The 17927-nt window shown below is 45.3% G+C and overlaps 1 protein-coding gene and 1 pseudogene across 1 annotated transcript in view; one reads left to right on the top strand and one right to left on the bottom strand.

The window, feature by feature from the left end:
* The window catches only part of LOC147453332 (calcineurin B-like protein 1), a 44226-nt gene extending 29000 nt beyond the window's left edge, over positions 1-15226 (bottom strand). Inside the window, exons 1-3 of the mRNA XM_086518728.1 lie at positions 15050-15226; positions 14983-14987; positions 14867-14925 (exon numbers count right to left, since the gene is read on the bottom strand). Of these exons, the coding sequence (XP_086374854.1) occupies positions 14867-14925; positions 14983-14987; positions 15050-15198 (213 nt within the window). The 5' untranslated portion in view covers positions 15199-15226. The remainder of the gene's footprint in view (positions 1-14866; positions 14926-14982; positions 14988-15049) is intronic.
* Positions 10111-14858, top strand: LOC147453333 (uncharacterized; annotated as a pseudogene).
* Positions 15227-17927: the final 2701 nt, after the last annotated feature.

Raw genomic sequence — 17927 nt, 5'->3', positions numbered from 1 at the left:
TAGTACTTCACCGTACTTCTCTCCAGTGTTGTTAGTTGTGAAGAAAGACGGATCTTGGTCCTTGGAGAATGTGCATCGATTATAGAGCTCTCAATAAAATCACCATCAAGAACAGATTTCCGATTCCTAGGATCGATGATATTCTTGACCAACTACAGGGATCCTCGTGTTTTAGCATGTAAGGTACAGCGAAAGTGAATGTTGAACTTTGCTCAAGATGAGTGCTCCGAACTGTGCTCAAGGTTCCTTTTACTTACTGAAGGGAGAGCCTTCCGTTCCTTTAGTGAGAGTGCAATGGACAAGAACAAAGTGATGAACACTATGAATGAAAGTGCTGAGACTGAGAGATCTAGAGAGAAGAGAATACGACACCAAAATGTTGTCAAACCCTCCTCCGAAGGCCCCACTCTCTATGGCGAGAGTGGTCTACTATTGATTGCACAAATCTCTACAATGCTTCAGACTTGCCGACGATGTCGACGACGATGAGGACGACAACGAGAAGGGCTGAAATTTGAAAACGCTAATGGTTGAAATCTGCAAATCTTTATCTGCTGAATTCTGACGATGTCGATGACGACGGTGTGACGATGACGCGCTGAAAACGTAGATGCTGAAATCTGCGTTTTTTGGCTGAAACTACAAACTGTGACTGATTTGACCGTGCGGCGAGGATCTGTTGCGGGAAGGTGAGATCTGCGAGGTTCGGGACTTCTTCTGCGGAGTCTTGATGCTGAAAACTGAAAACGCTGGTCTAGATCTGGATTCCGTCGCAGTAGATCTGCAAAACGCTGGATGGTTATGCTGATGCAAAAACGCTAGGGCTGAAAAATGTCCTGATGTGGAGAGCTGCTAACGCTAGGGCTGAAAACTATCCTGATGTGGAGAACTGCTAACGCTAGGGCTGATCTGCTGTTCTGCAACTGCCGGGGCTGATCTGCAATGCAAAACGACAGGGCTGGTCTGTCATGCAAAAACGCTAGGCCTTGCTGCTGATGCAGAAAACGCTAGGGTCTCTTGCAGGGGTCCTGCTGAGAAGGTGCGTGTTGAACGCGAAGTTCTTGCTGCCTCTTCTGCCAGAAATGCTAACAAAATGCTAGCGCTAGGTTTGCTTATATACTTGGCTACTGAATTTGCCCTACCTAGTTCCCAACAAAAGTCACTTAAAAATAATAAGTGAAAAATGTCAAAAATAGAGAAAATAGGGCTATGCACTGTAAAAATGCTCCTCATGGGTTCTGATGGAAATCTGATGATCATGTTGAGTGCAACCAGAGGATATGCTTCTAATCTAAGTGTCTGGACATGCAACTGAATTGAACCCATGTCATGAAGTAGCTTGTCTATGTACACAGGGTTAGATGTGCACGTGCCATAGTAGGATCGATTTGAAGAGCGGATATCATCAGATCCGAATCGCGCCAGGAGATGTCTACAAGACAGCTTTTCGGACGACCTTTGGTTTTTGGTGATGCCTTTTGGCCTAACCAATACTCCTACGACATTTACCCGGATGATGGACAGGATTTTTCAATAGTACAGACTATTTGTTGGCACTTTCTTTGACGACATCATTGTTTTCTCCAAGGATGAGACAGAACAAAAAGAGCATCTGCTACAGGTCTTTCAGGCATTACAAGATCACAAGTTGGTGATTAATGCAAAGAAAACTGAATTTTTCCTACCGGAGATACACATTTTGGGACACATTGTCTCAGCAACAAGAGTGCAGATGGACCCGGCCAAGATAAAGATTATCCGTGATTGGCCCGATTTGAAGAATGTCCATGAAGTTAGAAGCTTCTTGGGCTTGTGTTCGTACCACAGGTGGTTCATTAGAAAGTTTGTAGAGGTTGCTTCCCCTTTGCATATCTTGACACAGAAAGGAGTCCCTTTCTCGTGGGGACCCACAAAGGTGACTGCCTTTCAGACATTAAAGAGAGACCGACTACAGGACCAGTTTTGACTTTGCCGTATTTGCAGAAGTCATTCAAAGTATATTGTGATGCTTGTGGTCGTAGTTTGGGTGCGGTCTTAATGCAAGAAGGCCATGTCATTGCCTATGAAAGTCGATTGTTTTCAAGGCCGGAATTGACAACACAGATTTATGAGAAAGAGCTTTTGGCGGTTATCCATGCTCTTACTCAGTGGCGACATTACCTACTTCGAGCGGATTTTATTGTCTTCACAGACCATCAGAGTTTACGCTACCTCTTGTCACAGAAGCAACTATTGGAAAAGCAAATGCGGTGGACAAACATCTTGTCACAGTTTGACTTCCAGATTGTCCATGTGCAAAGACAGAAGAACTTGGTGGTAGATGCTTTGTCCCGAAAGCCATTGGTTCTAGCTATTTCCGCGATTCACCATAGGAGCTTAGAGGATATGGTCGATCAGTATGCCACAGATACAGATTTTGCAGATATTTTCACTCGGATATGGAATGGGGAGATAGTAGCGGGATATTCCATTTGCTACTTGATGAGGAAAACGATGTTGTGCATTACACAGCCGTTGAGGGAAAAGGTTTTAACCGAATGCCATTGTCCACCTTTTAAGGGTCACCGCGGCATAACTAACACATTGAAAGGTGTGGAGAGATACTTCTTTTGGCCGCGACTCAAGAAGGACGTGGAGGATTTTGTACGCAGTTGCTTGGTATGCTAGAAGGTCAAGTTTGACAGGCATAAAGCACAAGGATTGTTACAGCCTTTACCCATACCCATCCGCCCCTGGGAAAGTATTGCAATGGATTTCATTTTTGATCTTCCGAGAACACAGAGTGGTCACGATGGTATCTGGACTGTTATTGACAGACTTAGCAAGCAAGCTCATTTCATTCCAATGAAGAAAACAGTCAAGCCAGATCACTTAGCGAGATTGTTTGTGGCCCAGATCTTCAGATTACATGGCATGCTTGAGACGATTGTCTCCGACAGGGACCCCAGATTCACGAGTTTGTTTTGGAAGGCTACTTGGGAGAACATTGGCACGCGGTTGCAGTTCTCGTCATCGTTCCACCCGCAGACTGATGGGCAATCAGAGATTGCTAATTCAGTGGTACTAGATTTATTGAAGTCTTAAATCTCGGATCAGAAGACTCAATGGGAAAAGTATTTACCTTTGGTGGAATTTGCCTATAATAACACGATATGCTCTTTGACGGGGAAGACACCATTTGAGATTATTGAAGGTGCTACGGAGGTTCCACCCTTCCTAAGCACGAAAGATAAGATTTTTGAAGCCGACGTATACACACGTGACTTAGACACGGCTTTTGCCGAGGTCCACGAGGCTTTGCAGAAATCTCAAGAAAGATGGAAAAAGGCAGCAGATCGCCATCGTCGTGATTTGAAATTGAAGGAGAACGATTGGGTGCTCTTATGTTTTGAGAAGGCACGCCTGAGAAAGAAAAAGGGAAAGGAGAGGCTTTTTCCAAAGCTTAGTATGCGATACTACGGACCTTTCAAGATTTCCGAAAAGATCAATGATGTCTCCTTTAGACTGAAGCTGCCCGATACTTGGAGAATTCACAATGCTTTTCATGTGTCTCTTGAAGCCTTTTAAAGGCGATATACCCGAAGATGGGAAGCCTTATGAGCAACCCGAAGTGGAAGAAAACGAGGAGATCCTTGTTCCAGAACAGATATTGGCACATTAAGACAGAAAGATTAAGGGTAAAGCGATAAGGCGGTTCTTGGTTAAATTCAAGAACTATCTTGCATTGGATGCGAAGTGGATGGAGGAGGAGGACCTAGCAGATACTCCTCAGACTGTGAATAATAATTAATTACCTTGAAGCATTTGGATTAGCATAGTCTAGTCTAAATGGAACCCCGAACTCAGCTTGGGCGGAATCTGGTGCAACGGGTATGCACAAGAGGAGAGTCGATCCGCTCCTTTGTCAACAGATTGCCTCGATTTTTGATATTAAAGTCACTGATGTCTCTTTGAGTTTCAGGGCTATTGTGAGCTGACAGTATTCTACTGTATGACTTTATGAACTGGAATTCCCGATAATATGATACTGATTTGTTCTTGACTTGTTTAAGTGCAGGAACTGATACACGAAATGACTGCAGCATTTGGGTATGAAAGATCTCGATAGACATGATTGCAATAACGATTAGTCAATCAGGCATCTGTGAAGTACCGAGTGGATCTAGATGCGATTGCTAAATACGTTGCCGATTAATCATGGTAAGAGATCCGAATGAATTTTGAATGTGATTTGTCCTGTGATGTCTTGTGATGTGATTGCCGATTGGTACATGTGCTAGATGTTGTGTTCCTAGTGCGTCGGTACTAACAATCAGTGTCTGCTAAGACAGTTTATGGCCTCTATCTGTTTTGCAGGCGTAATCGAGGGCGATTACAATGCTTTCAAGAGGGGGACATGTCCTAAAACCAGTGACGTGGCATAACCCTAGACCCATAAATGGGCTGCAGATCGGACACACACACCCTCTCTTGCAGGCGGGCAATCTCGGAATTCCCTGCAGTGCCACATGGCAGCAGCGTACGGACAACCCCGCGTTTTGCGGCGCTTTTTGCGAAAGCAACGTACGGACCTTCAGCTTTTGGGCTACGAGAGAGAGAGAGAGAGAGAGAGCTTTATTTTTTAAGTTTTGCTTTATTTTTATCAAGCAAGTGAGAGGAGTAACTTTGTTTTTGGAATGCTTTTAATTGGCAATTTTTGGGGCTCTGCTTTTGGCATCCCTTGTAAACCTTTATAAGTGTAGTTTGGGCTCTCACTTCGCAGAGCATCTGGACGCAGAGTCTGAGAGTGAGACCCACCTACTCCCTTGTACTTTGTGCAACAGATTTAATACAAAAAGAAATACCGAAAGGGGCACCAGTCTTTGGGGCCAATACCTCTTAACACGGAACTCCGCCGGGCCGCTGTCGAATCAAATTGTGAACTGTTTTGAAGTGAATTCATGTCATGTCGCGGTAAATTCTTGACTTGGAGTGTCCAAGTCTGTTACAGATACTGCTGCGATGTAAACACTGACCATACGAGTTACTAGGTAGCCTTACTACTGTCGCAGAATACCAGCCTTCATGTTGACTCTGCTTGCAAGCAAGCACTATCACCCGAATAGTCCTGTCGTGAAAACATTGCGGGTGAAGCTGAAAGGTAAGGGTGCTCCGAGAAAAATCCCAAGGGTTTCTTGTCAACGGAAGTGGATGCACGCTACATGCGAATGCAGATGCAGAAGATGTTAGGGATCTTGTTTCCAACTCCTTCCATATCCGCATAAGAGGCAAGTACATCCTGGTACTCAAGATCTGGGTTTTCGTGTATCCGATGTCAATCTTCCTTCAAAGACATGGCAATGAAGATGGGTTCTGGTAAGTCCATGGTCGAGACTCTAAGATTCTTCAGGAAAAAACTGGGAGAGGTTCTTTGGGTTCTTTGGTTCAACTTGGGTTCTTGATGGTTCTTGGTTCTTGAGGTTCTTGGTTCTTCTTTAGGTTCTTCCCTTAAGTTTGCAAAGCTGGACCACACACAGAGCTCTGATTCCAATGTCAGGTGCAACACACACAGAGCTTTGATACCAATGTCACGTCCAGCCGAAGTGAATGTTGATAGTGCTCAGGATGACTGCTCGAACAGCGCTCAAGGGTTCCTTTTACTTATGGAAGGGAGTGCCTTCCGTTCTTCTTAAAGAGAAAGTGCAAGTGCAATGATCACAAACAAAGTGAATGCTACTGTGAATGGAAATGCTGAGAGAGAGAGAGAGAGAGAGAGAGAGAGAGAGAGAGACGACACCAGACCGTTCTCAAACACTTCTCCAAGGGTCCCCCTTTCTATGGCGAGAGAGGTCTATGCTATAGATTGCACAAATCTGGTACAATGGTTTTGATGCAATGGACTTGATGCTATGATGCTAGATGAGGCTAAGTCGATGATGGCGGGACGACAAAGACGACGACGGCGATGACGACCAATGTGCTGAATTCTGAATTTTCTGCCGTAGTGCTGGCTGGACCAAAACGCTACCTGATCTGCTACTGAGGGCAGAAATTTGACTGAGCAACAAGGCTGAAAACTGATCGCTGATTCTGGCTGAGTTCTGGCAGAAAACGCTGGGGTTTCCTGGCTGAATACTGTCGCTGATTCTGGCTGGAAACGCTGGTGATCCCTGGCTGAAGGCTGAGGCTGAGGCTGAAAAACGCTAACTGAGTAGCTGATGACAAGCAAGCAAAACACTGATGAAGAAGATTCCAAAAACGCTCAGCTTGCTGGCTTGAGGAAACGCTGGATGGCATGTGCACTAGTCTGCCTGTGCTATCCTTTGTCTTCTCCTTCTCCCTTGCGCCCAAAGCCTTGCCTTTATACTCCCAATAGGCTGGGTCGAGCAGATATTAGAGAGCTCCACAATTTGGCCTTTTTTTTAACAAGTTACGGTCACTTATTAAAGTAACCATAAGAGGTGGTTCACATGGTGTCTGGGGAAAAAGAGTCCCGGTGGATCATGCTGGTTACTACTGATCATGCTCTAGTGTTGGGTGATCATGCTCATGCTTCGGGTTGTGCAATCAGAGGATATGCAACTACTCTAGTGCCTGGACATGCACGGCCTGCGCACGAGCTCACAAGGGTGCCAGAACACTTCCTAGGCTAACTTGAACCCTAGACCTGAGATAGCTTGTCCACATGCACATAAGGTTAAATGTGCACGTGACAGTTGGCCAAGTTCTCAGTGACACCTCCAGACATAGCAGGATGTAGACACATTGTGGTACACTTCTTTGCTGATACGCAAAGCCCACCATGCTATGTATATATACATGAGGACTCCTGGACAGAGGAGGTAGGCCTGCGAACAGCACGCTCTTCTTGGGCCAGGGTTGAACAGTCTTTGCAATCACGCCTATCTCGGGGTCGCTCAGATGCGGATTACTCCTCATCCAAGCATACCTTGAAGATAGCGAGGTTAGTTGTTGCTGCAACATCAATTCTTTCTCGGAACCCATGATCGAAACCGGGGGGGGGGGGGGGGGGGGGGAGGAATGTGGAGCGCTACCTGCTTGGGCTAGCAATAGCGTTTTGAAATGCTATCAACAATGGACCAAGCGATAGGGAGCAGCTTGCTTGTGCTCTTCGGCGCCGACAGTGGCTGCGTTTTGAGATGTTTTACGAGCCGCGGGGGCGGGGGGGGGAAGGGGGGGGGGGGGGGGGGGGGGGGGGGGGAACCAACCAAGAGAGGTTTGCCAACAAACGCTAGCAAACGCTAGTGTTTTGAAACGCTAACGACGGCCAAGGGCTCCTTGTTGGCAGCGTTTTGCAACGCACAAGACAGTGTGGAGGGAGATTGACGTCGGCGACGAGGTAGTCTACTTCTTCTCAACTTGCCCTTCTCTGCCAAGACTCTTCAAGCACAAAGCTCCACCAAGGGCTCTGATACCATGTCAAGATCGACGATGCGGAAGCGTAGAGACCAAGGAGAGTGAGCACGAGAGAGAGAGAGAGAGAGAGAGAGAGAGAGAGAGAGAGAGAGAGAGAGAGAGAGAGAGAGAGAGAGAGAGAGAGAGAGAGAGTCCTAAATCAATCAACCTCTACAATGAATTACTAAATGTGTGTAATAAATACAATGGAGGCAAGGGGTTGATATATACCAACCTCAATAAATTGCCCTACCCAGACTTTGACAAATATGTAAAATAAATACCTAAAAGCCAAAATAAATAATGGGTTCACATTGGGCAGATCACTTGAGATGCCAAAACTCCAACAGGGAGGGCAAGACGGTAAAGTAACAGGGAACTGGCGGAACGGCCCCCAAACATATCGAAACAGCGTTCCAACCGGTTCAAGGTGCCAAAACGATACCGGGAACAGAAAAACGTTCCAAAACCAGAACGTGACAATGGGACGACGGCCGGAACGGGTCGGAAGCGGACAGGCACATTCAAAAATTGAGCCGTTTTTTAATTTTCAACTTTGTGACCGTTTCTGAGAGAGAAGAAGAAGAAGAAGAGAGTCGTAGGAAACTATCCCAAGAGACCTTAAAGCTTTAGCCGAAAAGAGAGAGAGAGAGAGAGAGAGAGGTTTCAAACCTCTCAAGACTCACACGAGGAGGGGGGGGGGGGGGGGGGGGGGGGGGGGGGGGGGGTCCTTTTTTTCTTTAGAAGCTCACCTCTCACTTGACACTCAAGTCTCACCCTCAAGGCTCTCCACTTGGGCCCTTGGCACTTTCAAGCTCTACTATCTAGCCTCTCTCACCCTCTCTCTCAAGCTTGAAGCCACAAGCTCCATCCTTCCATCCCTCTCTCAAGCTCCACCCATGGATCGCATGGCTGAGGCCCTCCAAACACTTGAGCCAAATGCAGATAGGTTTGAGGAGATTAGCCCGCTTTGTCAAAGTAGATGGGACTCCTATGCTTCCCCTCTCCGTGGTGCACCTTTTGTGTTGGATCCATATTACAGACTGGGAGGCTAGTGGCTCTTGTGGTCCTTGGGCCTTGACATTGTCACGTGACACATCCCAACCCTATGTGTCCGTGGACAAGCTACACCATAGCAGGGTTCCCGTCAGTCAAGTCAAGTTTAGATTAGCAGTGATCTGGCACATTTGTGAGTCTATTCGTAGACCATGCATGCCCAGTCACTTAGCGGAGATGCATATCCTCCGGTTACACACAGCATGATCATCGGAATTCCCATCAGAATCCATTAGCATCAGTTAGGGGAATTTTCCAGTGCATTTAGCCCATTTTCCTATTATTGGTTATTTTCACTTATTATTTTTAAGTGACTTTCCAACAAAAGTAGGTAGGGCAATTTTGCTAAGTTTCTATATAAGCAAACCCAAGTTAGCACTAAATGGCAGAAGAGGCAGCAGGAGCACCTTGCTCAACAGGCAACTTCTCAGCAAGACCAACCCCCGCGACTACTCTGGCATTTTCTCCACAGAAGACCTAGCGTTTTTGCATCAGATCAGCCTTGGCGATTTGTGCACAGCAGATCAGCCCCAGCGTCATCACGACACAGCAGATCAGCCTAGCATTTTTGCATTGCTGCAGCGTTTTGACTTTCAGCCCCAACCTGCCGCAGATACACAGCATTTTCAGCCTTTAGCAAGGTAGCAGATACATCCTAGATTGGTTGTAGAAGTTCCCCCATCTTTAGTCCAAGAAAACGCAGCCAAAACAGTCATTTTCAGCCACCGAAACAGTCCCGAAATTCAGCGATTAGAAGATCTCAGATTTCAGCCATCAAGTCGTCATCATCGGCATAGTCCCATTGCATCCGTCCATTGCATACGCATTGTACACCTTTGTGCAATCAAAGTAGACCACTCTCGCCGACGAGAGTGGGGCCTTCGGAGGAGGGCTTTACAACCTCTCGGGTGTCGTATCTCTTCTCTCTCCTTCTCTCAGTCTCATTCACTTGCACGCACAATATCCACTCACTTTGTTCGTGATCATAGCACTCTCCATAAGACGGAAAGCTCTCTCTTTCCTTAAAGAACTAAAAGGAACCTTGAGCAATAAAGATCACTAATCTTGAGAAAATACAACATTCATTCCGCTGCACCTTACATTGGTATCAGAGCTTTGGAAGTGTTCTGCATTACTCAAGGAAAGAACCACAAGAACCACAAGATTTTTTTTTGCTTGTTGCGATCGCACGAACCCGAGTTTACTTGGGCGTGGCGATTCCTAATCGTGTTTTATTGAAGAGTGACGGGAATCCCAAGAAAGAAGGGCTTGTCCAGCCTCCCCTTGTGTTTCTTTTCACTCATGGAGAGCGGACCGTGCACTTAGCGGCCAGCCAATAGACGTGAGGTGGGAAAAAGCAACCTTGGTGTGAGCGCAAGGCCGCCAAGGGGTGCACCCGCAGAAAGGAGTAGAACTCGGGTGAAGAGAAGATCCTTCTCCAACGCGATTTGCAAGCGAAAGAACACCTTAAGAACCTCAAGAACCCAAGATCTCACGAATCAAGGACCTCAAAAACCTAAAGAACCCAAGTTCCTCGTGAACTTAAGAACCCAAGACCCCCAAGAACCCACAAGACCCCACGACTTCAGAATGATCATCACTCGAAGCGTAATGGATACTTCGCTTGGAAGTGATGAGCATGAGAGAGGCGAAGAATAATTTTCCCCACCGGAAGGTTTTTCCGACCCTTCCCCATCTACGACAAAGATTGCACTAACTCCTATGGAGGACTTGGACCAAGAAAGAGAAGCAGAAAGAAAAGCCTACGAAGAAGATATGGCAGCCATCGAGCGTAAGTACCAAGACAGAATGGCAACCATAGCACGTGAGACCAAAGCACTACAAGAGCAGAGCGACCGACAAAACAAAGAGTTCTTGCGACTTTTTTCTCAAGTACAGGCGTACTTTGCACAGAATCACGGAAATGAGACTCTCTCAGTTTCTTCTTCTCCCAAGCATGACACACAGGATTTGCATGATTGTGTGAAGCATGATGATGATTTGATTGACAATGATTTGCATGATGATTTGAATGACAATAATAAGCATGATGATTTAAATGCCAATGATTTGCATAATGATTTGGATGACAATGACAAGCATGATGATTTGCATGATCAAGATGTGATTTCTCACAAGCATGATGAATTACACGAAGATGATGTGATTGTTCACAAGGATGATGTGTTAGTTGATGCTTTTCCTAGCGAAGCTAACCTCGTTGTAGATTCGATCAACCACAAAGATCAGATCTTGGCTTTCGAGTCGAGGTCCAAAGAACCCCCACAGGACGATTCGATCATTCAGGACGAACCGATCTTGGCTCTCGAGCCTTGGTCCAAAGAACCCTTACAGGAAGTATTATGTGTTCGCATGATTGATACGCACGCATTGTTCGAGTGTTTCATTCGTGAAGGTTTCCTGTATTTTAGTCAGCATCGTTATGTGATCACTTTTCCTAGACATGACATATTGTATGTTGAGCACGTTTCTCTCATGGATGAGCACGAATGTATGCGGATTGTTCATGAAAAGCTGAAAAATTTATATGTCAGGAAGTCAAATTCTATGTCTCTTCCGTGGCATGACACGGTTTCCGAAAGAGCACATGATAGAATGAGCACCAAGCAAGGGCATTTCCATTGTGAATTGCCACAATTGATTGATTTCGATCAAACAGAAAAGATTCGAGTGCATTGTTTGCATGTGTTTGATGAAAGGGTTGTAACTCCGTTTCTATGTTCATCTACATTACATACACAGTCTTTAGAGAAGACAAGATTTTTTTCCTTCACTTTACATGGAATGGGTATGTTCATGGTTTTGTGTTGGAGATGGTTTCAGGAATTTTCAGCCATGGAGATTCTTGAAGACGAAAGAAGCAGGACTCTAGACGAAGTTGAAGCAAGAAAGGAGATTCAGAAGACTTTGTGTCGCTTTCGGCACGGCCCAAAGAAGCAAGCGTTGCAGACCTTTATGAAGTTCAAGTACCGCACGACCCACACATCAGAGTGGGCCGACGAAGAGTCCCTTCCAGAATTCCAGACGCTGTTGGCGATCTCCCTCGACGCCGTACGGTTCGGTACCAGTACCTCACTTTGAAAAGGAGGGGATGTCACGTGACACATCCCAACCCTATGTGTCCGTGGACAAGCTACACCATAGCAGGGTTCCCGTCAGTCAAGTCAAGTTTAGATTAGCAGTGATCTGGCACATTTGTGAGTCTATTCGTAGACCATGCATGCCCAGTCACTTAGCATAGATAACATATCCTCCGGTTGCACACAGCATGATCATCGGAATTCCCATCAGAATCCATTAGCATCAGTTAGGGGAATTTTCCAGTGCATTTAGCCTATTTTCCTATTTATTGGTTATTTTCACTTATTATTTTTAAGTGACTTTCCAACAAAAGTAGGTAGGCAAGTTTCTATATAAGCAAACCCAAGTTAGCACTAAATGGCAGAAGAGGCAGCAGGAGCACCTTGCTCAACAGGCAACTTCTCAACAAGACCAACCCCCGCGACCACTCTGGCGTTTTCTCCACAGAAGACCTAGCGTTTTTGCATCAGATCAGCCTTGGCGATTTGTGCACAGCAGATCAGCCCCGGCATCATCACGACACAGCAGATCAGCCTAGCGTTTTTGCATTGCTGCAGCGTTTTGACTTTCAGCCCCAACCTGCCGTAGATACACAGCATTTTCAGCCTTTAGCAAGGTAGCAGATACATCCCAGATTGGTTGCAGAAGTTCCCCCATCTTTAGCCCAAGAAAACGCAGCCAAAACAGTCATTTTCAGCCACCGAAACAGTCCCGAAATTCAGCGATTAGAAGATCTCAGATTTCAGCCATCAAGTCATCGTCGTCACCACCGTCGTCGTCATCGGCATAGTCCCATTGCATCTGTCCATTGCATACGCATTGTACACCTTTGTGCAATCAAAGTAGACCACTCTCGCCGACGAGAGTGGGGCCTTCGGAGGAGGGCTTTACAACCTCTCGGGTGTCGTATCTCTTCTCTCTCCTCCTCTCAGTCTCATTCACTTGCACGCACAATATCCACTCACTTTGTTCGTGATCATAGCACTCTCCATAAGACGGAAAGCTCTCTCTTTCCCTAAAGAACTAAAAGGAACCTTGAGCAATAAAGATCACTAATCTTGAGAAAATACAACATTCATTCCGCTGCACCTAACAGACATGTTTTCATTTTGGCATTTTGGCATCTATGTATTGAGCTCTTAGAGTTCCTAGTGGCTAGTTTTGACTCTTGAGCCTCGACTCTTCTCTTTTCTTTGAGTTCTCAGTGCTCACCTTTTTGTAGCGCCTTGGCTAGCCTTATAAACCACGCTTGAACATATAGTCATAGTCTTTTTGCTCCATCTTTTTGTCTATTGAACTCTTCAATCTTTGCACTTCCTAGATGATGTTATTTGTGATGCGCTTAGTATGTCATGAGGTTTCTCATTTACATCCACATCCACTAACTCGCACAAGCGATGTGTTAAAACACGCCTAAACATGATTGTGATTGTGCCACTAGATGTTGTTTACTAACTTATAGGCTGTTTTGAGGCTGATTTCAGTGTTTTTTAGTGGACCGTTCCGGCATTCCCGTTCCGGTATCCCCCTCCCCATTCTGGTACCGTTCTGGAGCCCCCCGTTCCCGTTCTCGCTTTTCGTTCCAAGTAGATTTGCAAGACGGAGCATAGCCTATACTCTGACTACCTGCAGCACTCAGCAGCGCGTGCCGGAGGTCGCCGAGTCGTTACAAAGCTGAACGAGGACGTGTCAAGGTAGGACAAGGCTAAAAGCATTGAACCGAGTCTCACACTCACCCCATTGTGGTTTTCAAGTGGCTGGCTCAACGAGTCTAGAAGCTACACTCTCCCGTTGAAAACTTAAAAGTGTGCGGAGGTGTCGAAAAAGAATCAGCTTCAGTGGAGAGGCTCTCATACGCAACTCCCTCTAGTCCCTGCTTGAACTTGAGTGTCGCAAAAGACATAGAGGTTTAATTGTATTACACTTAATTGAAGAGCATGCGACCGCATTGTGGCATGATGTAAGTGAAACTAAAGATTATCTTCCACTAATACCTAGTGGAAGGAGTATGGGGTGTAGCAATCAAAGAGCTCCATCATTGACAAGCATTGTCTATAAGGAACCGCCGACTTCAAATCTTACTTCATTTTAATCCAAAATCTTAGAAAAAACATTCTAACGTGAAAATCTTATTGCAGCTTCACATCTTTCATTGGGTGACGAGAGTATCCTGAACCATTGCTATAGCACATAGATCGCATTCTATTATACAAAATAGGTAATTTTGAAGGAAAGGAAGGTAATTTGATATGTGGGCCACATGCCATTTGTCTAAACAATCATTGAATGGAAAGAAGTAGCCACAGAAGCATGCACAAAAGTAATGATGGTCAGAGAGGATGGTTGATAGGAATCTGAGTTAGCATTGTAGTCACAGCCGCATTGATACACATTGATATTCATCAATAGAACAAGCAGCTAATTATTCACTTGATGGGGCATGCCCTGCAACAAGTCCTGTGAAGCTCTCAGCTTCAAATGTCATTGATAGTTCTCCACACTCAGTACCAGCTGCATCTTGTGATCAAGATTGTTGAAATCATTTCTGAAGCTACGGAGTATAATAGTAAACTGCAAGAAAAAAACTAAAAGAACTAATAACGTCACTAACATACAATGGGTCCTGGAAGCCGTGCAGCAAGCACCACATTATCACAGAGACTTAAGTACATGATGGTCCTTGGCAGTGCTGGTATGTATAATGCTTGACAAAGCAATTGGTCACCCGCCATTGGTTATTAGACTGCCAAAGCTACAAATGCATGATGCTAACACCAAAGTGACACTCAAGAGTTCAGAGGCTGAGAGTCCACCGCACATAGAAAGAACAGGTCTGATTTAAACAATACTAAAATTGGTTGAAATGCTGTTTCACGAGCTGCAACCCTGAATTGAAACCCCAAAAAGCATGCTGTGTACACAAAGTGTGTAAAGTATGAATCTCTAATTTATGAGGTTCCAGAGTCTGAATGCACAGACCATTGCTAGTGTATAATTCATACTTCCAGGAGGATGAAAAAACTCAGTAAGATCTGAAGTACATGCAGTACTGACAAGATCAGCTACAGGCATGAATGGCCTGCATATGGAAGTCGAAACTCTTTCTTCTTGTAGCGCAAACTTCTGCTAAGCTTAACGACACAAAGCGGAGCAAAGAGTGCATTATTAGCAGTCGAAATGAGCGATCCATCTTAAGAAAGGCACGCTGTGTTGAAAGCTCTCTCTCTCTCTCTCTCTCTCTCTCTCTCTCTCTCTCTCTCTCCGCGTGCGCGCGCGCACACTGACCACACGTAAAAGCGACGAGATGTTGCACCTGTTTGTTAGGAAGCAGCCGGAGATTCGAGCATGAACGATGAAGCAACCTTTGCAGCGCTGAGACGTGCAGAGGCTTCTAAGCTCACATGAGCGAGTATGGATGCATCATTGCACCATGTCTGCGTATGGAAAGATGTTGAAGCGTGTAAAATTGAGGCGCGCCAGAATCACGAAGGCTCACCTCATGAGTGGGCTGTGCACATCCCCAAAATTCTTCAGAGGGCCAAAGAGGAAAGAGACAAGATGGGATGGATGGGTATGGGGGGCGTCTGCTGGCAGGTCGGTGGCGATAGAGATGTATGATATATCGCATGCACTGTTACTGTACATTGCACATGCGTGTCTCTAGCGTGAAGACAGAAGAGAGATTGCATTGCGTGTTTGTGTGAGAGAGAAAGAGTCTCTAGACTCTCACTCCCTGAGAGAGAGCTTTGGAGAAGCTAGCCTAAAGCAATCGTAAAATTTGTACGTGCTTGGCATTTTGCCAAGCTTTGTGTCCCCACTCCCAGCAACCAAAAAACACAAAAGCCCCCAACACTATCTTTCGTTGTCTGAAAGCCCGTTTATTTTTGGCCTAGTACCTACATAAGGCGTTTCATAACCATTGATTCATGGAACTATTCTTAGCAATCATGTACCGTCACATAACTCTTGTCGATTATTAGTAACACGGTCCACATGGCAATTTGTTGATAGCTAACCTTGCTCAAGTCCCCTTCTCAACTCTATCAATTTTGACAGAACTACCCAAACCGTCTTCTTCTATCCCACCTTTCCAAATTGATGAAACTTTACATTCAAAGTTGCTACAAGCAAATGGATGATATTGATGATGTGTGAAGCTATGTTGCTAGTAGTGTCTGAATTTGTTCTTATGTATGCATAGGCCACTAGAGATATTTTTTGTTTTCTTATATCTATAAAGTGGGACAATTAGTAGTGGGTCACACACTTTCTAACTCATCCTTTTATGTAGGCCATTCAAAGTTTTCACTTTGCTCAAGGGTGGACAATCCTATCATATGTGTACTCACCACCTGGTTCTAGCTTGAACAGGTTCTACCTCCATACCAAGAACCTCACTCACTAATACATCATTTTCCTCCCCTTGCTAATACTACAATACCTCTATTGGTCGTCAGTAGTGTTCAATGTTGAAGAAAAGTGTATCCCAACTTACAATGGTGTTAAGTGAAAATTCAGTAATGTCTGTGAGAGCAAGAGGAATGCATCGACTTAGACTTGAAAAAAGTTGATTTGAAATGTGAAAAGAACATTCAAAATATCTTAAGTTTCCTCTTTGAAGGACCAGAGGCATTGTGTATTATTACAAAAATGGTTTTTCTCGAATGCTAGCCATGGGGGTATATTAATGCCCATTATTATTCTAGTTATCATATAAATAATGACAATAGCACTCTTGTAGCTATCATCTATTATTGAATCTTTTTATCTAGGGACAAAATTTTCTAAGCTTGAAATTTGTCCCATCCATCATCATGGACATTTTTGCAATTTTGAAATCTAAAGGCAAGAAAAAAGATTAGGGTACTTGTCAAATTTAATATTAGGCTAGCTTGTATGTCAAAAGAAAACCCTCACTACAACATGTGTTCCACTAGGGTAAAGGGGCCAACTTTAGGCCACCTAAGGTGTCATGCTTCTTGTGCACACCCCTCTGCACAGTTTTCACCTTGCAAAGGTAGATTGAAAGTTGAGGCCGAGATCTGTAACTGTCATGCCAAGGGCAAGGCCAGGGGGTCACGGACCTAAGGGGCACGGCCCAAACCTAAGGACTAGGGCGATCACAGACTACGACCAGGCGGCGAGGCTAGACAGTGTGGACAGGGTTTGGGAGGAGGATCCGAGTCGTCTAGTCCCCTAGTTCTTATATTGGTATCAGAGCTCAAGGAGGAGGAGCCATGGAGGAAGGAAGGAGGGAACGAGATCGGTTGCATGAGGCATGCATGGTCTTGCTCTCGTTCATTTTTGGCGAGCTCTCCATGGAGCTTCTCTCTTGAAGGAGTGCATGGCTCTCTCTTGCCCATAGAAGGCTATGGCGTTGTCAAGAAGGCTCTCTCGATGTCTTTCTCTCTCTCTCTCTCACGATGTGCTTGCATGCCTTTGCATGCTCGGGAAGAAGGACAAGGCATGGCCGTGGGCAGTGTCCCCTAGAGAGCCGAAAGGAGATAGTTGTGGGAATAGCTGCGGGAACGACCACTTGCACGAAAGGAGGATCGGGATCGATTGCCACGAAACAGCTCGCAGGTGGGCTCGTTGGGCTCACGCTATAGTAAAGAAGGCTTTTCGACACAAGGGCATATGCCCTCGCAGCTTGTAGAAGCCGCTATAGTTCTCTCTCCCTCGGCACTACAGGTCCGCCACCATCGCCAAGCTTTTTTTTTTTTTTTAACGTTTTGGGTGCCCTAAGGGTGCTCTAAGGTCACCTAAGGCGCTGCTCCCACAATATATCAATAGAAAGCGGTCCAGGTTGCATGCATCAATCATGCAAGACGTAGAATGTGCAAGGTGCAGCATGGTAGTGACCATGCAACCATCATGAAAGCGATCGGATTGTCATATGATTGGCAGATTTGGCAACGTGCATAAATTTTCCATGCAAGGGAGGTAAGTATCTCAGAAAGGTTTCAAATTTTTCATTTGCTTGAAGTTTTCAAGTCAAACAAGTACGAATGATTAATGCGACAACAGTACCCAAAGCTGAACTACCATGTCGACACTTATTCTAAATGGGGACATGCAAAGACCTATGATCTTCTTCAAAACGATTACGAGGTTGGTACCAATCGGTACTGTCATTCACTTGCATTAAGAAAAGTATAGGCAAGGCCTGCACTCGGTACGATACAGATGTTGGCATGGTCCACTGATTGTTTTCGTTTACAAACAGGGAAACTCAGGCACCCTTGTTTATATGCTTGCACAAGATATGGATTGTTGCAATTATATGCTTTTAATGTGCCGTCCTAATCGACGAGGTGGTGGATCCACGCGGTCAAAGTTTGGTAAACAAAATACTCCACAGGTACAGGCGAGGC

Source organism: Adiantum capillus-veneris, chromosome 8 (assembly GCF_014529385.1).
Source record: "Adiantum capillus-veneris isolate H3 chromosome 8, ASM1452938v2, whole genome shotgun sequence".
Lineage (NCBI taxonomy): Eukaryota > Viridiplantae > Streptophyta > Polypodiopsida > Polypodiales > Pteridaceae > Adiantum > Adiantum capillus-veneris.
The sequence above is the reverse complement of the archived record's forward strand: the minus strand, read 5'-3'. Positions and strand labels throughout refer to the sequence as shown.